Source organism: Phyllobates terribilis, unplaced genomic scaffold (genome assembly GCF_046119375.1).
Source record: "Phyllobates terribilis strain yellow unplaced genomic scaffold, ASM4611937v1 Scaffold_47__1_contigs__length_9908305, whole genome shotgun sequence".
Classification (NCBI taxonomy): domain Eukaryota; kingdom Metazoa; phylum Chordata; class Amphibia; order Anura; family Dendrobatidae; genus Phyllobates; species Phyllobates terribilis.
The window spans coordinates 7813246-7840695 of NW_027362807.1; the positions used below are offsets into that span (position 1 = coordinate 7813246).

The 27450-nt window shown below is 44.4% G+C and overlaps 1 protein-coding gene across 1 annotated transcript in view; it reads left to right on the forward strand.

Moving 5' to 3' along the window:
* Positions 1–27450, forward strand: part of LOC141191602 (uncharacterized) — a 66780-nt gene that overhangs the window by 6662 nt on the left and 32668 nt on the right. The window contains exons 4-9 of the mRNA XM_073661532.1: positions 3325–4331; positions 21704–21901; positions 24573–24972; positions 25216–25272; positions 25771–25856; positions 26403–26477. Coding sequence (XP_073517633.1) covers positions 3325–4331; positions 21704–21901; positions 24573–24972; positions 25216–25272; positions 25771–25856; positions 26403–26477 — 1823 coding nt within the window. The remainder of the gene's footprint in view (positions 1–3324; positions 4332–21703; positions 21902–24572; positions 24973–25215; positions 25273–25770; positions 25857–26402; positions 26478–27450) is intronic.

Genomic DNA, 27450 nt, shown 5'->3' on the forward strand with positions numbered 1-27450 from the left:
TATTGGTAGTTTTGGCAGTGTGGACAGGTGACAAGTCCTGCTGCAGAATGAAATTTCCATCTCCAAAAAGCTTGTCGGCAGAGGGAAGCATGAAGTGCTCTAAAATTTCATGGTAGACGGCTGCGCTGACTTTGGTCTTGATAAAACATAGTGGACCTACACCACCAGATGACATGGCTCCCCAAACCATCACGGATTGTGGAAACTTCACACTAGACCTTCAGCAGCTTGGATTGTGGCCTCTCCACTCTTCCTCCAGACTCTAGGACCTTGCTTTCCAAATGAAATGCAAAATTTACTTTCACCTGAAAACAACAGCTTGGACCACTGAGCAACAGTCCAGGTCTTTTTCTCCTTGGCCCAGGTAAGACGCTTCTGGCGTTGTCTGTTGGTCATGAGTGGCTTGACACAAGGAATGCGACACTTGTAACACATGTACTGGATACGTCTGTGTGTGGTGGCTCTTGAAGCAATGACTCGAGCAGCAGTCCACTTCTTGTGAATCTCCCCCCAAATTTTTGAATGGCCTTTTCTTAACAATCCTTTCAAGGCCGCAGTTATCCCGGTTGCTTGTGCACCTTTTTCTACCACACTTTTTCCTTCCACTCAACTTTCCATTAATATGCTTGGATACAGCACTCTGTGAACAGCCAGCTTCTGTAGAAATGACCTTTTGTGGCTTACCCTCCTTGTGGAGTGTGTAAGTGACTGCCTTCTAGACATCTGTCAAGTCAGCAGTCTTCCCCATGATTGTGGAGCCTACTGAAACAGACTAAGGGACCTTTTTAAACGCATAGGAAGCCTTTGCAGGTGTTTTTTTTTAATTATTCTAATTTACTGAGATAATGACTTTTGTGTTTTCATTGACTGTAAGCCATAATCATCAACATTAACAGAAATAAACACTTGAAATAGATCACTCTGTTTGTAATGACTCTATATAATATATGAGTTTCACTTTTTGTATTGAAGAACTGAAATAAATTAACTTTTTGATGATATTCTAATTTATTGAGAAGCACCTGTATCTCTAAGCTGTGCTTGGCTGATGGCTGTAATATACTGTAATATTTACACCTGCAGGAGATGTGTTGGCATGACTCGAGCCCTGGTATGTTGGATTCACTTCACGTCATAAATTACATTATGTTTTCAATCCTAAGGAATTCAGATTACTGCACAATCTCTCCTGAAATGGGGGGCGCTAATACTTTCTCCACTCTTCTGATCAGGTTATTGTAGCTCCAGTGGTCCACCATAAATACAGTAAGCAGTAAGTGTAAGTCCGCTTTAATGTTGGAGTTCTCCCCTCATACATATGTTCTTGTTGGCGATGTAACATATTTTTTATGTCTTTTTTTCCAGGTTCATTCTCTATGATAGTTTGATTGTGGTGGGATCGGCCGGCCTCACTTATGTGAATCTGTAACTCCCTGGTAGTCTTTAAAAAAGGTCTCCATTACGTCTTCCCAATGCCCGAGGTCTAAATTTAAGACACCTCGGCTCTGCACTATTTATAAAAAGTTCATTTAAAACGTCTAATGTTTCTTCTTGAAACTCATCTGATCTGAAAATATTGGCACTTAGCGATAATTTAGATTGCCAAGAACCACATGCTCTAATTACCCCCGAGAGGTTTCACCACTATTTACTCTTTTTTTTTTTATAAAGAAGCCTGTTCAGCTTGATTTCTTCAGTAGATGTGTTATGGTCTATAGTCACAGTTTTGCCCATCACCCCTTTAACTTCTTTAAAGGAAATCTCTCATCCCCTGGGAGATGTGAGACCTCTAATATGGGCATACAGGTTATAGAAAAGTAAATCTATACATACCTGTATGGCCCATAGTAGAGGTCTGCTTGCAGTGAAATTGAGTTTTATAAAATCTGTCTTCACATGCTTAGCGTCCCCCGGACACCAAGAAATCCCCGCCTATCTCTTTAGTTAGCCCAGAAATCCCCACCTATCTGCTTATGTAGCATGTCCCCCTGCACATGAGCGTTGCGACTGCGGAGCAGTGCAGAGACAAACGGACCGGGAGGAAACAAAGCTCTCCTGATGTGAGCGTCGCATTGCGCATGCGCGGGAAATGAGTTAAACCAGTGCACGTCACAGGTCCCTGTGATGTGCAGGGGAGGTGGGGAACATGCTAAATAAGCAGATAGGCGGGGACTTCTTGGCATCCGGGGGACGCCAAGCATGTGATAACGGATTTTATAAAACTCCATTTCGCTGCAAGCAGACCTCTACTATGGGCCATACAGGCATGTATAGATCTAGTTTTCTATAACCTGTATGCCCATACTATAGGTCTCAAACTCCCAGGGGGTGGCAGATTCTCTTTAACCCCTCTACATGGATCTGGACTTACACAGAGGCCCGTAGGCTTGGGCCACTGTGTTACCTGCTGTTCTGTGGTGTGAGATGGGAAGAATAGTCTGGTATTCGGGTCAGAACCAGGAGGGCAGAGAAAATACAAAATCAGAAGAAACGAGTAGTCAGTAAACGGGCCGAGGTCACAACAGAAACAAATACACAAGCCGAGAGCTGAGCACAGAGGACTGAACCAGAGGAGAACAAGGCTGTATCTGGCAGCTTCCAGCAATATGCTTCCAGCTTTAGTAGGGTGCGGTGCTTTCCAATTCTCTGAAGGAGGGAGCAGATTACTCCAGCTGGACAGCACACACACCCACACTGCCAGACCGGATGATACTACAGGTCCCAGCAACCCTAATCTTAATGGCTAGACAGAGCCTGCGCCGCCAGAGCTTCTGGTTCCGACGTCTCCTCCATCACCAGCGCCGCCTGCAGGATGAATAAGGCTCCTGGTGACAGAAGCAGACATTGCAGGAGCAGATCCCAGAGAAAATGGGACCCACCATTTGCAGAAACCTTGATATGACAAAATGAAAGAAAACCAGAGCAGTAGAAATCCCCATAAAGTGACTCCATCTTGGAAATTATAACCTTCAGGGAATTAATCTATAGGAGTAGTGACTATTTTGACTCCACAGGCACTTTCCCTAAATTAGCACGCAGTGGATGTTGGAGAGTGAAAATTGCAAAAATGCCATTTTATTACCCAACACACAGTGCCCAGATAAATTAAGTGGGTTCTTCTCACTATAGTGATGCCAAATACATGAATGCTAAATGTGGTTTGGGCACAGTCTTTTAGACTGTGAACTGTAATTGACTTGGTGAATAATTCTTTTTTTTTTTTTTTTACGTAGCTTGCCATTTTTACAGACACTTTAAGTAAAAATGTTAAAAAAATGTAAGAATATTTTATTCAAAAATAATACTTAATTTTATTCTTGGCAGATGACTGTACCAGGAGATCAGAAGGACAACTGACATCTTCAATTTTTAAATCACATGAGATTGAGATCCAACAAGATGCAATTGAAGTGAATGCCATTACTCCAGATATACCATCATCCCTTCACAGCAAAGATCAATCATCTAATCCTTTGAAACAGGTCCTGTCTTCTGATTCATTAGCGACTACTAAGGAAAATCAAAGTTACAAAATAAGCATTAAAAAACGAACTGCTCCTAAAGCAAAGAAGCCATTTTCACGTTCAGAATATAAAAATACTCTTCTTAAACAAGAAAAAATTCGCAGATCAGATCTTGCGAGGCAGAGAAATCACACAGGGGAGAAGACATTTTCCTGTTTAGAATGTGGGAAATGTTTTAACCATAAATCAGTTTTGATTAATCACCAGAGAACTCACACAGGGGAGAAGCCTTTTTCCTGTTTAGAATGTGGGAATGGTTTTAACTACAAATCAGAGCTTGTTATACATCAGAGAATCCACACAGGGGAGATGCCTTATTCATGTTCAGAATGTGGGAAATGTTTTAACCATAAATCAGTTTTGATTAATCACCAGAGAACTCACACAGGGGAGAAGCCTTTTTCCTGTTCAGAATGTGGGAAATGTTTTAACCATAAATTGGTTTTGGTTAATCACCAGAGAACTCACACAGGGGAGAAACATTTTTCCTGTTCAGAATGTGGAAAATGTTTTAACCGGAAATCGGGGCTTTATAATCATCAGAGAACCCACACAGGGGAGAAACCTTTTTCCTGTTCAGAATGTGGGAAATGTTTTAACTATAAATCGGTTATGGTTAATCATCAGAGAATCCACACAGGGGAGAAGCCTTTCTCATGCTCAGAATGTGGAAAATGTTTTACACACATGACTAGTTTTATCAGACATCAGAGAACCCACACAGGGGAGAAACCTTTTTCCTGTTCAGAATGTGGGAAATGTTTTGTGAAGAAATCATCACTTCTTAGTCACCAAAGAATTCACACAGAGGAGAAGCCTTTTTCATGTTCTTAATGTGGGTGATGTTTTACATGGAAATCAATTCTTAGGGTATGTGCACACGATGCAGAAATGAAGCAGAAAATTTCTGCATCATTTCTGCATCTCCCTGGCAGAAAAAACGCATGCAGATTGTGCATGTGACGCGCCCCTGGGCCTGTGTCGCGCTGCGTTGCGCACGCGGGAGCTTACCCGGAGCCGGATCTCTTGAGGGTTGTAGTCTCGTGGCGGTGACCCGGTCCGTGCCCAGGGAGTCAAACTGAGCGGCGATGTACTAGCAGTAGATGGTTTGTGACTACGCCACCCGTTGAATGCAGCTATGGAGCTGCCGCTGCGGGGCAGACCGCTGAGGCCGGTGGAAGGATGGTGCAGCGTGGATGGTATAACCCCCAACGGGAGGGGTATGGCCTCAGGGCAGCCGACGTGGATGATGGGGGTAGCAGGAACCACTCAGAGACGGTGCGGTGTAGTTCAGGGTCTTTACTGGTGACAAAGATAGACCCTCCCGGAGTACTTGCTAGTGATAGGGGCCTGGTCAGTCCTTGAGCAGATGGGATTTCCCCTGGCCAGGCGGAGTTGTAGGCCTTCCCAACTAACTGTACTCTTCTGGCTACCTTGCTAGAGGCGGGAATAAGTAGCCCACGTCCCTGAGTGTACCGTGTGGTGCTCACCCTTATGGCCGGTGACTCGGGGCCTTCTAATGGCTTCCGCTCCACGATGGCGGTGCTGGTCCCACGCGTGTGACCGTGCCTTCGGGCTTCTGGGCCAGAGGACCTGAAATCCTCTGCCGGACGGTTTCTGCTGCTGGGTAGGAGTTAGTCCCCACAGCCTCGGACTCCGGGTCCGGTTAGAAATCTTCTCAGTCAGGGCGAGCTCTGTAGCTGCCAGCCCCTGACTCGTTGTAACACTGCTCCCCACAGAGCTCCTGATGTTTCTTGCTATGCTGCTTCTCTTCTCTACTCTTGTTCTGTCTTCTTTCTCACTCACTCTGCCTCAGCCCCGGGTTTATATAGGGGAAGTCCTTCCCCTCCCAAGACTGGGCAGGAGGTGTGGCATGCACAGGATCCCTGACCAAAGGACCTCCCACCTGCTCTCAGACGTAATATCTCTATCACTGTGGCAACCAGACCCCTGGGGTGTCACATTCCCCCCTAGTGAAATTTAGTACTCCGGGACTAAACATATTTTTTTAGAAAAACATAACAAGGTATAGCAATAACAATACAACAAGAAAAACACATAAGATGGTTACGGCGTGTCCGCAACCGGGTGCAGTTTTGAAAAGCAAGGTGTCCATTTCACCAAAACAGGGAGACGTAACCAGGTAGGGGCCTGTCCTGCCCCGAGTCCTTAACAGTCTTTAGTCCATCCTGGGTTACGCTCCAACTATGTACAAGGATTCCCGGTAAATCCACCAAGGACTCCTAAAAAGAACTAGAAACACAAAATTATACACAAGCAACTATAAACAAGTAAACATTATAAGATAGCTTAAACATTTAGATCCTCCAACGTGCGGGTAGCTGGCCTCTAGTGGCCCTAGTGGACCTACGGAGCTGACTGTCTGGCCCTGAACTACAGGGTGTAGGAGCTGTCAAGGGTAAACTGGGCAGCTGTCTATGGGCCCTCTGGCTCACTAGGGGTATGGCAGGCTCACTATAAGCAGAGGGTTGACTTTCCGGGTCTGCTTGTGTAGAGTCTTCTGCCTCCTGGACCGGCTGTTCTTCCAGCTCTACCGGTTGCTCCGTAGGTTCTTGGGATGATGGTTGGAGGAAGGTGAGTACGGGTACCACAACTGCACCATTGACTTGAGTCCAAGACCGAGGGAAGTCCCCGAGCACGGTACTAACCATATCTTCCCTTTCCTCTACGGGTCGATGGTCTTCTTGTTCCTCTTCAGGGTTTCTTAGTTGTTCGGGACACTTCTTCAGGTGGTCCCGGGATACAATGGCTGTGGTTTCCCCTCCGTCTTTACTGATGGTACAGACCTTCGGGTTTTCGTGGCTTGAGGGCAGTACGGTGTAAGGGGCCTTCTCCCACTGGTCGTCCAACTTGTGGAGCCGTCTCTTCCTCTTCAAGACCTGCTCTCCGGGTACCAGGGGAACAGCGGGAGCATACTGGTTATAAGTTTTCTCTTGTCTTTCCCTAGCCTGACAGAGACTTCGCTCCACGCTCTCCTGTACTCTCCGGTACTGCTGCTGCCTCTCTGTGTCCCAGTCTGTTTCTGGTGAAGTGTCCTCGGGTGTCAGGACTCCCATTTCCAGGTCAACAGGTAACTTACCAGGTCTTGCCCTCATTAGGTAAGCCGGGGTACAGTTGGTGGAACCTACCGGGATGTGGTTGTATAGGTCCACCAGATCGGGCAACTTTTCAGGCCACAGACTGCGTTCTTCCAGGGGCAACATTTTTAGAAGATCCATTACCACCTGGTTCATTTTTTCACAAAGTCCATTAGTCTGCGGATGGTAGGGTGTCGTCCTTATCTTCCGGCAGCCATACAGATTGCAGAATTCCTGGAAGACCTCCGCTTCAAAGGCAGGTCCCTGGTCCGTCAGTACTTGGTCCGGGTACCCGTGTGGACGGCAAAAGTGCTGCTGGAAGGCTCTAGCTGCTGTTTGAGCCATTAAGTCCTTGACGGGGACGACAACCAGAAACCGGGAGTAATGATCCACGATGGTTAACGCGTAGACGTAGCCACTTCTGCTTGGGGTCAGTTTTACATGATCCAAGGCTACCAGTTCCAACGGTTGCCGGGTGACGATGGACTGCAGGGGAGTCTTCTGGCTGGCGCGGTCCTTCCTTCTCAGGTTGCACGGGCCACAGTCTCTGCACCACTTCTCAATGGTTCCCCTCATGCCTACCCAGTGGAACCGCTCGCGCAGCAGGAACTCCAGCTTCTTCCACCCGAAGTGTCCAGCTCCGTCGTGGTATGCCTCCATCACCATGGCTGCGTCTCTTCGTGGCACCACTACTTGCCAGAGTAATTCATGCGTCCGGGAGTTAACCATTCTGCGGCACAACTTCCCTTTGTAAAGGAACAGTCGACTCTTCTCTGCCCATAGTTGTTTGGCTTCCTCCGGAGCGTCTGGTTCAAGGCGAGCCTCCGGCCGAGTCAGCATCTCCTTCACCAGTCGGACGGCAGGGTCGCTGTCTTGCGTTTCCGCCCAGTTGTAGTGAGGTAAGGGGTTCAACGTAGCAGCCTGCTTACTCCTTACCCGGTGGGAATACTGGATAGTCCCATGACGGTGGAACGCAGGGAGTTCAATCTCTTCCAGTCCCTCCGGATCTTCTCCTTCGTCCGGCAGGTTGGGCATCCTGGACAGGGCGTCCGCGTTAGTATTGGAGCGCCCTGCCCGGTATTTGATTATGAACTCGTAGTTGGACAGACGGGCCATCCACCTCTGCTCCAGGGCACCGAGTCTTGCCGTGTCCAGGTGTGTCAACGGGTTGTTATCCGTGTACACGGTGAACCGGGAAGAAGCAAGGTAATGCTTAAAGTGCTCAGTGACTGCCCATACCACGGCCAGGAACTCTAGCTTGAATGAGCTATAATTCTCGGGGTTCCTTTCAGTGGGTCGCAGTTTTCGGCTGGCGTAGGCGATTACTCGTTCTTTCCCCTGCTGGATCTGGGACAGTACGGCTCCTAGCCCGATGTTACTGGCGTCGGTGTAGAGGATGAAGGGCTGGCTATAATCCGGGTACGCCAAGATTTCATCCCCCGTGAGGGCCATCTTCAGCTGGCGGAAGGACTCTTCTTCTAGCTCTTCCCATTTGAAGGGCGGCTTCTGGTTCTTGGCCTTCCGGGACTGGCCTATCAGGAGGTCCTGCATAGGCGCTGCCTTTTTGGTGAAACCGGGAATAAACCTTCGGTAGTAGCCTACCAACCCGAGGAACTGCCGCACTTCTTTTACGCTGGAGGGGCTTGGCCATCCCTTAATTGCGGTGATCTTATCGGGGTCGGGAGCCACTCCGTCAGCGCTCACCACGTGTCCCAGGTACTGCACCTTTGGTTTCAGGAGGTGACACTTGGAGGGTTTCACCTTTAGGCCGTAACTCGCCAGAGCTTCGAACACCTCCGCCAGGTGTTTCAGGTGGTCCTCATAAGTTTTGGAGTATACAATGACATCGTCCAGGTACAACAGGACCATCTCGAAGTTTCTGTGGCCCAGACAGCACTCCATTAATCGTTGGAAGGTTCCTGGGGCGTTGCAGAGTCCGAACGGCATGCAGGTGAACTCGCTAAGTCCCATCGGGGTGGTGAATGCGGTCTTCTCCCGGTCCGCCTCTGCTACAGGAACCTGCCAGTACCCGCTAGTGAGATCCAAGGTAGAGAAGAAGTTAGCAGACCTTAAAGCAGCCAATGACTCCTCTATCCTTGGTAAGGGGTACGCATCCTTGTGTGTGATACGGTTGATTTTCCGGTAATCTACACACATCCTCATGGTGTTGTCTTTCTTTTTGACTAAAACTAGCGGGGCTGCCCAGGGGCTACAGCTATCCCGGATTACCCCAGCCTCCTTCATGTCTCTAAGCATCCCCTTGGCGTGTTGGTAATGTGCAGGGGGTACGGGTCGATACCTCTCTTTTATGGGAGGATGATCTCCCGTGGGGATGCGGTGTTCTACCCCCTTGACTCGCCCGAAGTCTAACGGGTGTTTACTAAACACTCTCTCATACTCTTGAACCACCCGGTAGACTCCCTGTTTCTGGTGGGAGGGAGTGGAGTCAGTTCCCAAGTGTAGTTGCTGACACCAATCCTCCATTACTTTCTTAGAGCCGTTACCTTCCTCCGGGTGAGATGGAGGCAAGGGTTCCACAGACTGTATAGAGTTTTGGTTGATGGTATATAATTTTGCTAGCGTGGCATACCGGGGCAGGTACACTTCCCTCTCCCCGATATTGATTATGCGAACGGGCACCCTCCCATGGCGTACATTGACCACCCCCCGTGCTGTCAAAATGGTGGGCCTACTGTCTGAGTAAACTGGTTCTACCATTGCCTGGTAATCTCTACCTCTCGGACCAATAGCTGCCCGGCACCAAATCATCATTTCACTTTTTGGGGGCATGGCAATAGGGAAAGGGTCACACATTCTTACGCTACCAATCTCACCGCCGGAGAGTTCCACCTGTTGCCGTCGCATCAGTGCCCGGATCTCTTTCTGGAGCACTCGCTGCTCGCCGGAGCTGGCGTTCTTGGCAACCTGCTGTAGAAGGAAAATCACTTCTGCAAGACAATTCTCAATTACATTAGTTCCTAGAGTTATTTTTGGGTGGCTCTCATGTTTGTCAATGTCTACAATGATCAGTCCCTGTGCTGCCAGTTCGACTCTACCGATTTTGATGGTCACCTCTTTAAATCCGATTTGTGGCACGGGCTGGCCATTGCTGGCGATGATACTCAAGTCGTCGTCAGGGTAGCGGGTAATATCCGAGTCATTCCAGTACTGCTTAAAGAGCACGTACGGGATGGTGGTGACCTGTGACCCGGTGTCCAGTAGGGCACTCATGGGAATGCCATCCAGTACCACAGGCAAGACTGGACGTCCTCCCACATATCTGTCGCGCCAGTTCGATGGGCCTGGTGATCTTTTTCCTGGGGGTTGGCCCTCTACCCCAGGTTGTGCCCGTTTAAAGAACAGTACCTTTCCATATGTCCGGGTTGATTGCAGCGGCGGCAGATGGGTCGTCCGTCCTCGCTGTATCGGTCACTGGGGTCCTCCTTGGTCGACGCCACGGGATGTCCTCCGGTCCGGATGCCAGCTGGATCTTCCCTGGGGTGGAAACCTGTAAAGACTGCACAGTTCGGGATAGCGCAGCAACGCTCTTAGCTAGCTCTTGGACCTGATGGCGTAGGTCTGGAGCCGGGTCATTGTCCAAAGCCTGCGCATCAGCTCCCACAGGCCCTGCCGACAAGGGCGCCGCCTCCTGGTGGTAAGTGATAGCTGGGCGCCTGTGGGTCACAACGCCACCCGGTGCCGGTTCTCGGAGCACCCGGATGGCTCTGTCCTTGAACTGTGCAAAGTCCAGATGGGGATCTTGTAAGGCCATTGCCCGCAACTGGGTTCGGTGGGCATTGCAATATAAACCCTCTATAAATTGTTCAGTCAACAGCCTGTCCTCGTTTCCCACCCCATCAGGGTCGGTCTGCTTTATGGCCCTCAGGGCCTCTTGTAGGTTTAGTGCATAGTCCCTTATACTCTCATGCGCTCGCTGCTTGCACCCGTAGAATCTAAGCTTAATCTCGGCTGAGGTGCGGGTATCAAAGGTGTCCTTCAGCCGGGTTAGTATCCCTGCGACAGTCTTCCTCCCAGGTGGCCAGGATTTTACTTCCCTTTTGGCTGCCCCGGTTAGTTGGGCCACCAGGATGCTCACTTTTTGCTCTTCTGTGAGGGGGTACACCTGGAAGAGGCTATCCAGCTTTTCTCTAAAGTCATGCAGGGTATGTGACTCCCCTGAGTACTGGGGTAGCCAAGCTGCTCCCGGGATATAGGGCATGGTGAAGGGCATAACTGCAGCAGCGGTGGCGCTGGCGGGGGTTGAGGCAGTGAAGCTCTACCTCCGTATCCGACATCTTCCTCCCCCCTAGTGGACCGTGGCCTACCTTGCGATGATCCTGTTCCGTAGGCCGCGGCTCTGCAGTGGATCGTCAGGGTTGAGGACCTTCCGTCGCGCTCCGGTGACGTCGGCGTCTGCTGGGCTCCTTCCAGGACCTTACGCAACGTCCGGACGTGAGGCGGGGCTTCAGTTCTCGCGCGCTTTCGGAGTCCACGCCCCTCTTCTTCCCGTGCGGCGTCCTCAAGATGGCGTCCAATGGCGGGAAAACTCCACGGATGGCGGGAAGAAGGTCGAAGATGGCGCCGGATGGCGGGAAAACTTCGCGGATGGCGGGAAGAAGGTAGAAGATGGCGCCGGATGGCGGGAAACCTCCACGGATAGCGGGAATCTTCACCACTGGTAAGTTTGAACAGTCTTTGCTTTTCAGGCACGCAGTACCCGGTGGTTGCGGGCACGAAATCCTGCCGACTACGCCAAAGTTGACGCGCCCCTGGGCCTGTGTCGCGCTGCGTTGCGCACGCGGGAGCTTACCCGGAGCCGGATCTCTTGAGGGTTGTAGTCTCGTGGCGGCGACCCGGTCCGTGCCCAGGGAGTCAAACTGAGCGGCGATGTACTAGCAGTAGATGGTTGGTGACTACGCCACCCGTTGAATGCAGCTATGGAGCTGCCGCTGCGGGGCAGACCGCTGAGGCCGGTGGAAGGATGGTGCAGCGTGGATGGTATAACCCCCAACGGGAGGGGTATGGCCTCAGGGCAGCCGACGTGGATGATGGGGGTAGCAGGAACCACTCAGAGACGGTGCGGTGTAGTTCAGGGTCTTTACTGGTGACAAAGATAGACCCTCCCGGAGTACTTGCTAGTGATAGGGGCCTGGTCAGTCCTTGAGCAGATGGGATTTCCCCTGGCCAGGCGGAGTTGTAGGCCTTCCCAACTAACTGTACTCTTCTGGCTACCTTGCTAGAGGCGGGAATAAGTAGCCCACGTCCCTGAGTGTACCGTGTGGTGCTCACCCTTATGGCCGGTGACTCGGGGCCTTCTAATGGCTTCCGCTCCACGATGGCGGTGCTGGTCCCACGCGTGTGACCGTGCCTTCGGGCTTCTGGGCCAGAGGACCTGAAATCCTCTGCCGGACGGTTTCTGCTGCTGGGTAGGAGTTAGTCCCCACAGCCTCGGACTCCGGGTCCGGTTAGAAATCTTCTCAGTCAGGGCGAGCTCTGTAGCTGCCAGCCCCTGACTCGTTGTAACACTGCTCCCCACAGAGCTCCTGATGTTTCTTGCTATGCTGCTTCTCTTCTCTACTCTTGTTCTGTCTTCTTTCTCACTCACTCTGCCTCAGCCCCGGGTTTATATAGGGGAAGTCCTTCCCCTCCCAAGACTGGGCAGGAGGTGTGGCATGCACAGGATCCCTGACCAAAGGACCTCCCACCTGCTCTCAGACGTAATATCTCTATCACTGTGGCAACCAGACCCCTGGGGTGTCACACATGCGTTTTTCCTGCAGAATACATGCGGATCCACATGCAGATTCACATGCGTTTCCGCATGCAGATTGACAAGCGCTTTCCAGGCGATGTTAGCATCACCTGGAAAGTGCTTGATAACTAGGTCACACTATATAAATCCATGCAAACAGCATGGATTTATACAGTGTGAACCGAGAGAGTGTATATACTTACCTCCGATGGCCCGCGCTGTCCTGCTCAATCTGTTCTCCCTCGCCGGCAACTTTGAATTGAAAGACCTGCCGACGTCAGCGTCACGTGACCCGTCACATGACTCTGACGTCACCGCAGGTCCTACAACTCACTGCAAGTGCCGGGAACCAAGCGGGAGCGCTGCGCGGGCCGACAGATGGTAAGAATACATTTATTTTTTATTTTATTCTTCTTTTACAGCTTTTTTAATGGTACCTGGGTGTGGATGAGACTCTCCTCTCCTCTACACCCGGGTACCATCCGCACATTAGAACGCACCAATTACGCAAGTACAGATGCAGTCTTGCGGAATTGGCGCGTTCTAATGCAAGTCAATGGCGGCGAAATCGCCGCGTTTCCGCAAAATTAATTGACATGCTGCGGATTTTTGACCGCAGCGTTAACGCTGCGGAAAAATCCGCATCATGGGCACAGCACATGCGGATTTCCATTGGGGAACATTGCTTCCCTTCTACCATGCATTTTTCATGCGTTTCCGCGGCGTTAACGCAACTGCAAAAACGCCGCGGAAACGCATGAAATACGCATCGTGTGAACTCAGCCTTAATAAACATCAGAGAAACCACACGGGAAAAGCCCCTTTTCATGTTCAGAATTTTGGAAATGTTTTAATCGAAAATTGTATCTTCTTAAAGGGGTTACTAAGAAAAAAAACAAAATAATTCAGCTCAACCATTGAGGAATCCAACGCTCAGGAAACCAGCCATGCAGCAGGAATACAAATCGAGAGCAGAAAAAAATCCAGCTTCAATGACTAAAGACCTTACTGTCTGAAACGTGTCTGCTAGAAAATATTTCCCCCTCTAGAGTAGTAACATCCATGCTGTTATCTCAGATTTTTTATATTTACTCAATAAAGCAATGTTTTTAGAGGATCATTGAAGCTGGATTTTCTTCTGCTCTCGATTCTTAAAGGGGTTGTCCTCTACTTGGACAATGCTTTGTCATTCCTCATGTTTGGCCTCGTTAAATGTGACACCAGCGCTGATTGGGCTCAGGGCTCACATGGCGAAACAACCTGACCTGAGCCCCGGGAACACAAGTGCTGACGCCGATGGAACGGCACAAGTATGGGGGGTTTGTATAGTTCTTATAATAATTTTTGTAATAAGTATATTGTTTATCCATTATGTATATATTCAGTGTGTTCATTAATAGAGATTTGAATCCTTAGTTCTAGAAATATAGGTTTATCAAAAGATCATAACAAGTCTACTTTTCAGTCGTGCTCTTTGCGGTCAGAAGCATCTAACATTCTGAGATACAGTGGTGTAAAACAAAGTGTTTGCCCCGTCCTGATTTCTTATTCTTTTGCTTATTTGTCACACCTAAATGTTTCAGATCATCAGATTTAAATATTAGACAAAGATAACACAAGTAAACACAAAAAGCAGTTTTTAAATGAAGGTATTTTATTATTAAGAGAAAAAGAAATCCAAAGCTCCAGGACCCTGTGTGAAAAAGTGACACCCCCCCCCCCCCCCCCCCCCCACACACACACACACACCACTTAAAACTTAAATTAACTGTGGTTTATCACATCTTTGGGAATCTGAGTTAAATTTCCCTAGCCACAATCAGGCCTGATTGCTGCCACACCTGTTCTCAATCAAGAAAATACTTTAATAGGAATTGCTTGACAAAGTAAGGTAGACCAAAAGATCCTCAAAAGCTAGACATCATGCCGCGATCCAAATAAATTCAAGAACAAATGAGAAAAAAGTAATTGAGATCGATCAATCTGGAAAAGGTTATAAAGCCATTTCTAAAGCTTTAGGACTTCAGCGAACCACAGTGAGAGCCATTATCCACAAATAGCAAAAGCATAGAACAGTGGTCAACCTTCCCAGGAGTGGCTGGCCGACCAAAATTACCCTAAGAGCGCAGCGGCCACTCATCCAAGAGATCACAAAAGACCCCACAACAACTTCCAAAGAATTGCAGGCCTCACTTGTCTCAGTTAAGGTCAGTGTTCAAGACTCCACCATAAGAAAGAGACTGGGCAAAAATAGCCTGCATGGCAGAGTTCCAAGACTAAAACAATTGCTAAGCAATAAGAACATAAATGCTCTTCTCAGTTTTGTCTGAAAACATCTTGATGATCTCCAAAGACTTTTGGGAGAATACACTGTGGACTGACGAGACAAAAGTTGAACTTTTTGAAAGGTGAATGTCCCATTACATCTGGCATAGTAGTAACACAGCATTTCAGAAAAGGAACATCATACCCACAGTAAAATGTGGTGGTAGTGTGATGGTCTGGGGCTGTTTTGCTGCTTCAGGACCTGGAAGACTTGCTGTGGTAAATGGAACCATTAATTCTGCAGTCTACCAAAAAATCCTGAAGGAGAATGTCCGGCCATCTGTTTGTGACCTCAAGCTGAAGCGCATTTGGGTTATGCATCAGGACAATGATCCAAAACACACCAGCAAATCCACCTACCTCTGAATGGCTTAAGAAAAACAAAATTAAGACTTTGGAGTGGCCTAGTCAAAGTCCTGACTTTAATCTGATTTAGATGCTGTGGCATGACCTTAAATAGGCGGTTCATGCTCGGAAACCCTCCAATGTGGCTGAATTACAAAAATTTAGCAAAGATGAGTGGCCAAAATTCCCCCAGAGCGTGTTAAAAGACTCATTGCCAAACTGCAAATGCTTGATTGCAGTTGTTGCTGCGAAGGGTGGCCCAACTAGTTATTAGGTTTAGGGGGCAATCACTTTTACACACAGGGCCCTATAAGTTTGGATTTTTTTTCCCTAAATAATAAAGAGCTTCATTTAAAAACTGCATTTTGTGGTTACTTGTGTTATCTTTGTCTAATATTTAAATTTGTTTGGTGATCTGAAACATTTAAGTGACAAACATGCAAAAGAATAGGAAATCAGGAAGGGGAAACATTTTCACACCACTGTATGTGTAGAAGCCGTAACCGTATCTTTTGAAGCACAGTATGCTTAGAATATTATCTATAGTCGGCAGCAAGTATTAGTGTTAGCTGCCTGTCATATCTGATTGTGTATATTTTGCATTGCCTGTATAAGCTTGATCGGAATGAATTAGCGTCAGACAGCCTGCTGAGTATCTCACTTGTCTCCTAAACAAAATAAACAGATTTTTACTGCGGACTTCAGGATGATCTCCTATCTCACTTGGTAAAAAGTGAAATATTTCTGTCAATAATTGTTTTTATTTTAACAGGGTCAAACATGTGGAATGTTTGTCCACTACTTGGACAACCCCTTTAAACGTCAAAAATCCCACAGCGGGAGAAGTCATTCTCATACCAAGAGTGTGAAAAATTAATTACTGAAAAATCAATTTTGTTGACCATCAAAAATAACTCCGATGGGGAGAAACTATATATGTTATTGACAAATTGTACAAAAACATATAACATAATTAACCCCTTAATGACCACCAATACGTCTTTACTGACCTGATATATAAGAGAATAGCGTCCTCCAACAGGTGACAATCCAGCTGTACACTATAGCTGACAACTTGCTGCATTGGCCACAATCAGTGTTGGAACCGACCATGGCCGTTTAACTCCTTAGATGCTGCTGTCAATAGTAACTACAGCAATTAGATGATTAAAGGGAAGGTGCCATAAAAAAATGTAAACAATTAAAAAAATGTAAAGTATTAATGTTTTGATTTTCTTTTTTTAAATAATATTATTTGTTTTTAATGAAGTAAAATATGAAAAATAATTTAACAAGGTTTGGTATTTCCACTTTTAAAGACTAGGGGGAGCAGCTGCTGAAATTTTCCATGAAAACCTTGTGTACAACTAGCTCACATTACGACTGCAGTAAATGTGGGCTGGGTCTGCTCTCCTGTGTGTGATGTCGCTCCTCTCCTCCCCTTCTGGGTGTTTGTAACAGGATAAGAGAGGATGAAGTTTAGGATCACAGTGTGGAGCCATTTTGTTGGTGACTGCCAGTGATATTGACAAGTACAGTGTCACCGAGGACGGCCGGCAGCGCCACTTCTGTTAGTGCTGCTCTCTGTATCATACGCTGGGGTTAGATACTGTCTTGGTAGCCCTTCCAAGAATCTGGATTGAGATAATTGAGATTGAGAAAGAAAATAACATACAGCCAGTGTCTGAGTGTATAATTCTTGTCTGCCCTCAGAACCCAAGCAACAGGTACTTTATTACACCCCAAGAAGAAATGGGTGGCTAACATTACCTAAGAAAGAAAGTATTTTAATTGGAAATAACAGTCGTGCTTGAAAGCAGCTCTGTCTAATTTACTAGACTTTTAAAAACAAGGAAAGCTTAACACGAAGACAGCTCTATATTTCATACAATGCCGTGTTATCGCTTTTATGAGTAACACTTATAAGGCTAATATTAAATTATCAAAAATATATATACATAGTACATAGTTTGTAAAGCCGAATAAAGACTTGCGTCCATCAAGTTCGACCTGTAAGTTCTGTAGTTGCTAAAGTTGATCCAGAGGAGGGCAAAAACCCCAAATGATTTAGCCAATCTTCACCTGAGGAAAAATTCCCTCCCGACTCTGAAACCAGCAGTCAGAATAAATCCCTGTATCAACCTACTATTTTATTCTATTTTTAAGTATATGCAGAAATCTGCCTGGTATCTAGAAAAGCATCCAGTCCCCGCTTGAACTGGTGTAGTGAATCCAACATTACCGTCTCCTCACTCAGTGAATTCCATATTCTCACTGCTCTTACCGTAAAGAACCCCTTCCTATGCTGGTGCTGAAACCTTTTCTCTTCCAGTCCAGTCTTATAGGTAGATTTAATTGTCTAAAATAATAATCAAAACAAAGTATAAATATTTACCATAACAATACACGGCGTGTTACACACACTGGGATTATTCACAGCACATGATACACTACACATATCTAGATTCAGGGCTCAGTGTAGTGTATCACATGATGGGATTAGATACACCAGTCCGGGGCGTATCGCACACGATGACGGGATTAGATACATCAGTCCAGGGTGTATCGCACACGATGACGGGATTAGATACATCAGTCCAGTCCAGGGCGTAATGCACACGATGACGGGATTAGATACACTGGTCTGGAGAGTATCGCAAATTTTGTTAGTGACCGCCAGTGATACTGACAAGTACAGTGTCACTGAGGACGACCGGCAGAGCTGATCCTGATGGTGCTGCTCGCTGTATCATAAACTGGGGTTGGATATGTGGACTGTATCACATGCGCGATTAGATACAGGACTAAGTGTAGTGTATCACATTATGGGATTAGATATTGAGCTCAGCAGAGTGTATCATACAGGATGGAATTACATACACAGTTTCTAATGTATGGAGCAGGGCCACACCTTACACCACTGCTCCCATAGAAGTGGACGAGAGGGGTCACACCTTACACCACTGCTCCCATAGAAGTGGACAAGAGGGGTCACACCTTACACCACTGCTCCCATAGAAGTGGACGAAGTGGAGTCACACATTACACCACTGCTCCTATAGAAGTGGACTGAGCACAGTCACACATGACACCACTGCAACCATAGAAGTGGACTGAGCGGGGTCACACATGACACCACTGCAACCATAGAAGTGGACTGAGCGGGGTCACACATGACACCACTCCTCCCATAGAAGTGGATGGAGCGGGGTCAGACATTACACCACTGCTTCCATAGAAGTGAACAGAGCGGGGTCAGACATTACACCACTGCTCCCAAAGAAGTGAACAGAGCAGGGTCAGACATTACACCACTGCTTCCATAGAAGTGGACAGAACAGGATCAGGCAAAAAAAAAAACAAACCTGTTGTCCAAGTCTCAGGAATTCCACATATTCACAGGGATCAAATGGAATCTACAGGACGGTGAGGAGTTGGTCTCCAAAGCATACAACCACATGGAGGTCTGCGGAACACAGAAAAGCCACAAAGGACCATCCATCAACGGTTGGATCAATCCAGGAGAGGAAAAGCCATTCCATAGGTGAGAAATGGATTTTATTCATGACTATTCTAAGAAAACTAACATACAGTTTGTTTCTTCATAGTCATACAGATGCACATTTATGGTCTAGTTTGTATAGCCAATGTGAAGCAGAGAATCTTAGTACTGATAAAAGGTTTCTCTCTGTAAAATAGTTACAGAGAAGGCTTCAAAATGTGATGCATATGGTCCGTGTGTACAATAATTTAGTCTTTGAAGAAACTGACACACGGAAAGCATGGATTATCACACAAGACTTCAGTCATTCTGACAAACAGGTGGACACACAGGAGACCAGTCATACTGAGACACAAGACGCTGACGGGGATTACTCTGATTGTCCTAATTGTTTGATTTTGGCAGAACATATTGAATAATTGGATCAAATTGATCCTTGGACAGAGTTATTGTCCAAACTACACCAAGACATAAAAAAGGTTTCTGTAAGTACAAGATCCAATAGTAAAAGTGAAGATAATACCTCCACATCATTTGTACCAGACACACAAAATCCAGATATTTCAGTAGAAAGTTTACAGGGAAATGAATTACAAAGGAAAAAATTACATGACAAAGCAGCACAAATCAATCTTAAAATACATGATCAATTAATGAAAATTGTAAAAGACTTTCCAAAGTACAATGATAAGATGGATGCTTTTTATAATGCAGATATTTTTGAATCTAATAAAGATAAATTCAATCTTAATGATGAACAAAAAAACAAGACATTCAGAGTTTGGTTACCCTCACATATGGCAAAAAGATTACAGATCACGCCCAGACTAAATGAGGATAATGAACTGACACATAGTACAAAAGAAGACAGACTTAGACAATTGCTATTATTTACCACAGGAGACTCGCCCTCTCTTGACATTTTGCGTCATTTGAGTGCGAGTATCCATGATGACCCATTTGCTTTTTTGGTCAAATTTGAACAGGTCTATAGAATGGTGATGCCTATTGTGGGGCCTAATGAGGAACCAACATCGATGATCAAATTGTATGTAACAAAATTAAAGTACCTAGATCCTGTATCAGTGCAATTGGCTAGTGTTCAGACATCATTGCAGGAGGCAACATCTTTTATTGACAAAATTAGGAGATCCATGAAGCAGAACCAGGTCAAGGCAAAAATAGCTGTAGTTCATGAGGAAAAAGATAGATAACTGACATCAGAAAAAACTCAACCAAAACCTAAACCCACATTAACATCTAGGAACAGAGATTACACTGAACATAGAGGTAAAAATATCACACAGAGGAGCAATATTAATTGTTATTTTTGTGGTATACTTGGACACTTAAAGTGGCAAGGCAGGAAATTTTTGAGAGCAAAATCAGAGGCAGGTACACCGGGAACAGGTAAGCTTGCAAGGGAAAACTGACTTATTCCAAAATCATCCAACAAACCTTCCGCCCCTCCATTCAATTCTCTCACATACCCTCACACTGACAGTACACAAACACAGTCACCATATGCTCCATTAATCAGACAGATCAGAGAAATGACCGTGAAAGTCAAATTGCAGGGACACTGGTCTGCTCCCATCTCCTCCATCTCTCTGACTAGCAAAGAATGCTCCCACACCCCATCCATTGGAATTTGTGACTCAAGTTACATTGGATGACTGTGGAAGACCATTTCTCAATGTGATTTTGGCAGAACAGAGTGCTGTGTTTCTTATTGATACGGGGGCACAATTAAGTGTTACTAACCTTGATTTGATGGTAAAACCAGAATCTCCAAGTTGTAATATTATCGGATTCAGCGGAAAAGGAAAAACAAACGCAAAGCTCGTTCTCAATGTTATGTTGGAAATACCAGGTTCTTTCAAAACAGGAATTGACATTTGGTATTGTTGTGATTCTGAGAATATACTTGGCACAAATTTTATGCAGAAATTCGAATGGGTAATTGATCTAGGGAATCAAGTGATCTGGAACCTGTAGTCATTGACCCTAGTGAATTTAGCCATGTTGGAAGTATTTGCTTGAATGATGTTGTGTCATCAGATCATTTATGGCCTGAAACTGGTGGTGATGAAGTACTGACTGAAATTGTGCAATGCTTCCCTTCTCTTTGGGCTCAGTTCAGTTATGAGGTTGGGTACAATGAAGGATGTAATTGTGAATGTAGAAGGATGTGATCCTCCTCCACAGCGTCAGTATAAATTGCCTCCAGATTAAATTGGTTCTATGTCTAAGATCATACAGGAATCGCTAGCTCAAGGTGTCATACCTAAGGCTAACTCTGTAAGTAACAATCCTTTATGGTGTGTATAGAAATCTGATGGTACATATCGAATGATATTGGATTTGCGGATGTTTAATAAACATACTCCCAATGTTGCTCCCATTGTTGCCGATACTCATGACATGATGGCAAGGCTAAATGCAAAGGCAAAATATTTCTCTGTACTAGACATCAGTAATGATTTTTCAGTATACCTCTTGAAAAGAGCTGTCAGTACAAGTTTGCATTTACTTTCTTGGATGAGCAATATCTGTTTTGCAGGTTACCTCTAGGAGCACATTTGTCACCTAGTGTTTTTCATCAGGCGTAGGTAAAGGTATTATCCAGATTTTCTAGGCCTGATTGCATACTGCAATATGTGGTGATATTCTGTTGTCTACTGAGGATAAGGAGTCACATGTTTCTCTTTTGACAGAATTGTTTGAACTGTTGTATGATGCAGGGTTGAAATTTAACACTAAAAAGGTCAAATTGATGCAGACCGAGGTCAGGTTTCTGGGAGTGTTGTTGAGTCCAGGAAAAAGACAGCCATTGCAGGAAAGAATAGAGGCGATCGCTTCTCTCCCAATCCCAACCACACACAAGGCATTGCGACATTTTTGGGGTCTTGTAAACTATTCCAGGAATCTCATTGAAAATTTTGCTGAAAAGGCCAGGCCTTTGTACGATCTTTTGAAAGGTGAAAATAATGATTATTTTGGTCCTTGGGATGTTGAACAACAAACCTCATTTGAACAATTGAAAATTAATTTACAGAATGCACCTGCTTTGTCCACAGTAGATTCTTCAGCTCCATTTGTTTTGCAAGTTCACCCATCAGAGACAGCGGTGTCTGCTGTTCTGTTACAATTGCAGGCAGAAGAGTGGAGAATTTTAGGCTATTTGGTAGGTGTCTTCTTTGCAGTGAAAGCAACTGAACGCGTTGGTTTTAAAAAAATCATTCTACAAACTCCTCATTCTACACTAAAACTTCTCTTTGAGAAAAATATCCCAGATATCCCACATCAGAGATTTGCTCATTGGTTACTGTCATTGTCTCCCAATCAAATTGAGGTAGATTATAAGGTCAAATATGTTCTTCCTCAGTTGATGCAATATGAAGGGCAAACTCATGATTGTCTCCAGTCTTTTCAGGATCCTATTCCATCATTTTTCAGACGGTAGGCAGAGGTAACAGATGAAGCAGTCTTTGTAGATGGTTCCAGATTCTATTCAGATGGGCACTCTTATACAGGATATGACATTTTTTATCCCAAAAGAGGACAGGTGGTAAAGCACAAGTTACCGAGTCATTTTTCAGCTCAGAGGGCAGAGCTAGAAGCGGTAAGAATGGTGCTACAGCTGAATGAGGCTGATGATCAGTGTCCCATTGTAATCTACAGTGATAGCTCCTATGTTGTGAGATCACTGACAGATTACCTGTCAGTTTTGAAAAAGAGATGCTGTAGATTCTTCTAAGGCTATGTGCCCACGATGCGGAAATGCTCCGGATTTTTTCCTGAGCGTTTCTGCATCTCCCTGGCAAAAAAACGCATGCGGATTGTACATGCACATTGTACATGCGTTTTTCCTGCCAGGGACATGCTGATGTGAAGCGTTCTTCACATGCATTTCCACATGTGGGTTGTCAAGCACTTTCCAAGCGATTTTAGCATCACTTGGAAAGTACTTGACAACTTGGTCACACTATATAAATCCATGCAAATGGCATGGATTTATATAGTGTGACTGAAAGAATGGTAAAAAATAAATATCATACTTACCTTCCGATGGCCCCTGGAGTCTTTATTCAATGTGTCTCGGCTTGCCGGCAGCTCGCGGTACACTGAAGGACCTGCCGACGTCAGCGTTGCGTGACCCATCACATGACTAAATGACGTCAGCGCAGGTCCTTGACTCTACCGCGATCTGCCGGCAAGCCAAGACAAGCACACCGGAGGCCATAAGAAGGTAAATATAATATTTATTTTTTATTTTATTCTTTTTTTCACAGTTTCTATGGTACCCAGGTCCGGAGGATAGTCTCCTCCTCTCCAGACCCGGGTACCATCCGCACATTGAAACGCATGGAATGCGCATCTACAGATCCAGGGATGCATATTCCATGCGTTCCAATGCAAGTCAATGGTGGCGAAAACGCAGCGCTTCCGCAAAATAATTGGTAGTGCTGCATTTTTTTCTGCAATGATAATCCGCAGCGGAAATTTCCGCAGCATGTGCACAGCATTGGGGAGCATGGCAGGCCTTCTACCAAGCGTTTTTTAAGCGTTTCTGCAGCGGAATTGCCGCTGCAGAAACTCTTAAAAAATGCATTGTGGGCACACAGCCTTACAAGACTCTTGTACATAGTGACACACTGAAAACAATTTTTGAGATAGCTTCAAAAACCCCTAATAGTTTTGCAATTGTCAAAGTTCCTGCCCATAAAAATTCTGATGATGAATTATCTGTTGGAAATGCAACCGCAGATACATTAGCCAAAAAAGGCAGCCCTGACAGGAGAAGTGTTTGAGCCTAAACCTCTTGAGGTTTCAGCAGTTCAAAGAACAGACACGCATATCCCTTCTTTTGCGGAAGAACAAGAAAAAGATACAACTCTTGTTGCTTCCCGGGTTTTGTGTCATGACTTAAATGGGGACTTGCGTCCTGTTGTACCAAAACATCTACAGGATGAGTTCACGAGATATAATCATGACAGCTTGGGTCATTTGGGCTAACAGAGATTGTTAGGCATTCTCAAAGAGAGATTTTACTGGGAAAAGATGGAAGAAACTGTACGCAATATTGTTCAATCATGCTTCATTTGTGCCCAAATTAATCCAAGACCAAAATGACAGAAACCGCCACTACTGAGAACCGCACCTGCAGATGGTCCTTGGTCTACGTTACAAATAGACTACATTGGTCCATTACCATCAGGTAAAAATGGTCTCAGGTATGCATTGATTGTAGTAGATGTTTTTTCTAAATGGGTTGAATTTTTACCTGTCAGGAAAGATGATGCTTTGTCTACAGCTAGAGCATTAGTTAATCGTGTCTTTTGTACTTGGGGGATCCCCAGAATAATTATCTCTGATCGAGGAAGTCACTTCACAGGAAGAATCATGTGAGCAGTTTGTACTATTCTAGGGGTACAATAGTTTCATGTACCTTACCATCGACAGTCTGCTGGTATTGTGGAAAGGATGAATAGGATAATAAAATCCAGAATTGCCAAAATGTTATTGGACAAAGGTAATACTTGGGTGGATGTAGTACCTTTTGTACTGTTGAGTGTTGGAGGAACAACTATCTCCACAACTCAGTTTACTCCTTTTGAACTAATGACAGGAAGAAAAATGCCATTGTTTTTCCCACATGAACCATTTTTGTCCACACCTCAAAAAGATGCTGTTCCAAGGTCCAAATGGTGGCAATTGTTGTAGGAAAACTTGAAAACCATTCTTCTACATCCTGCATCAAGAATGCAGAGGATGAAGCCACCATATGAATCCAAATTCAAAAAAGGGGCTCTAGTCATGATTAAAACTTTCAGGAAGAGTGGACCTTGGGAAAGTAACTGGGAAGGTCCCTTTAAAATAATCGATACCATGGGACGAGTTAAGATCCTAGTGCAACCAGCATCCAACGTGGTTAAAACTACTCGCAGACAACAAAAATTGTGGGTACATGTTGATCAATGCAAATTTTATATTGCAAAATAATGATACTGCATTTCTTTTAGGAAGAAATGGATTCCAAAAAGAGCTGGAATGCAGAATACCATGTCCTTGATGGAAGGGATTCAACATCAATTCTTCAAGAAAAGAAAGTTTCTCAGGAAAGCTACTATCTGATGGGAACCACATTTCTGCTACTTTGTACTATTTTAATTGTGGTCTATGCAGAAGACATTTTATATCATGGAACAAATACTAGTGAAGTGGATGGACATATCAAAGGAACTTTACATTCACGGAAACCAAGAGGATCAAGTATACAAAATCTAATAGAGGAAGACATACCAGATGATTTAGTAGATATTACTGGAAACATTTGCATGGGTTATGGTGTAAAATGCTGCATTGAGCTACACTTCATACACAACACTGCCATAATATTACATGCTGCCATAGGACCTAAGAGTAAGTTTACACAGTTACAAGGAGATTATATACATAATAATAAGACAGGCACATGGGAATGTAATCCTACAGATGTGTTATACTGGAATATAGAGATAAGAGGTGAAGAGAAAGCTGTGTGGTCGAGTGATATTACTAATGATATGCTCGCAAAAGGGACAGTTAGAACATATGAAACCGAGATTGTGTTAAAGACACAACGTTTTGGGAAAATTTTTGATCCTTCATTACTTTCTATTACAGAAGGAGATGAAGATTGGGTAAAAACATGGAACTTCCAGAGAACCAGTACAAGTACAGGTATCTGTAGTTTTTACAGTAACAAGTACTATCGCTCCAGAAGTAAGGGTCGCACCACAAGCAGTACATAGTCAAGAAAATATGTCTCCTCTTGAATTGAAATGCAACACAAGGTTAGAGTTACCTCCCGAGTCTTTGTTAACATGGACCAGAAACAAATTATTTTTGGGAAGTTTTTCAAATGGTCCAACAAATGTTATACCCAGAAGTCAATATGGGAATGTGAGATGGTTGGATAAGAATTTTTTTTTTCTCTAGATAATCCATCTCTTAAAGATTCTGGACTTTATCAATTTGTGTTTTAACTAAAAATAATTACAAACAATGTAAAGATGTAAATGTTTGGTCAGGATTAGATAATGTATGTACACAGACAAGGTTTCAACCATCAACTCCTTTCCAAATCAATCAATTCCAATCTAAACCTCTATTAAGGGATGGAGTGTTGATGACTATGGTCTGGACTTTTAGCATGTCTAGTTGGAAAATATCATCCAGATATCCCCAGTGTCAATCACATCTCATCAACATGGAAATGGGAATACAACAATGTTTTGGGAGAAGAACTTCAACACAGGTTAGAAGTAAGAGGGGGATATTAGAAGGTATTTTGGGGGAATTAGGAACAGTGGGAAGTTAAATTAACATTATGGACATTCATACACTTAAATCAGATTTGGAAAATATTGGGTATATCGGAGGTAAAGGGGTAAAAATTCAGAAAAGTTTGAATCAACTCCTTGAGAAGATGGTTTTGAACACTGCTGCTGTGCTGGGATCTTCAGTGTCACATCTACAAGATGCTACTTTAGCTCTAATAGAAAGTGAGCAGGAATCCCAAGTGGCCGGAGCATGTCTAGAAATTCAGATTGAATATTCCACCAATCTGAAAATGATTGCACAGGCATTGCAAAGTGAAATTACACCTTTAGGAATAATGAGAATTTTTCATACAGAATATAATTTTGCAATAAATCACACAGATTTGTGGGTAAATAAGTGGTTAGGATGTGAACAGAACATTTGTATAGTAACATCGCTAATCCCAATATCGGGAAGAGAAGAACCCATGGTTCCTATTACTGGGAATTCCTGTTAGTAATACATAATTGCTGTATTATCTATTACAGGACACAGATTTTGCATTTGATGGTACAAACACTGGACAATTAGACATTTCTTCATGCTTACATTTCGTTTCTAAGGTAATGTTCCTACCTGGACAGGATAAAGTCATTTATAACTCATGTTTCCATAATCATACCTCATGTCATGCCAGAGTTGAGAATGTGCACACGATACATGACTTGGTGACTCCAATAAGCTCAAACAAAATTTGTTTCCAAGTTATGTCCAAAAAATATGTTGTTTCTGCATTCTTCTCATGTTGTGTACATGCTGAAAATCTGACAATAGGTTTATATTGTATGGGGGGAAATGTGAAAACTATCTACAAGAAGGAAGAAAGTATTAATATTACGTCAATAGGGACAAGAAATCTGAAAATCCTTCCAATACAGTTCAATTTGTCTCAAATATATAATTTCCCTTGGGATATGTGGACAAATGAGATAAAGAAAGACAAAGGTTTGTTAACAAAACAACTAAAAGAAGCTGAAATTGTATTCAGACATGAACAAGGTAACTTAAATTATGTTGAACATGAATGGACAAGTATGTCAGGCTCATCTTGGTGGAGAAATCTAGGAAGATCGGTAACTAGTTGGTCACAGTCTTCAGAAAAAATGCCAGCAGAAAATGTATTAACAAACCCAATCATAATCATATTTATTTTGGTCTTGCTGTGTATTTTTTATCAGATTTTTATTATGTGTAAAATTAAGAAAATATACAAAAAAAGATAAAGACAGAAATTAATGATATTTTAAGAGAAAATGTTAAAATAAAAAAATATAACTTTTTGATTTTAATTTTTAATTTAGAAGTTTTTGGGAACTCAGATGACATTCAATACAGATGTTGATACAAGGTTTTCAGAATAAAGAATGAATGTGATACGAATGGTGAGAGAATGAGTTTAGGATTGATTATGATAATTTTTAAATCATAATCGGGGGGACTGTAAAATATTAATTTCTTATGATACAAAAATATATATACATAAGCTTTAACATGCTTAGGCTCTAACCATGCTTAGATTCAAATACAGAGAAAGAA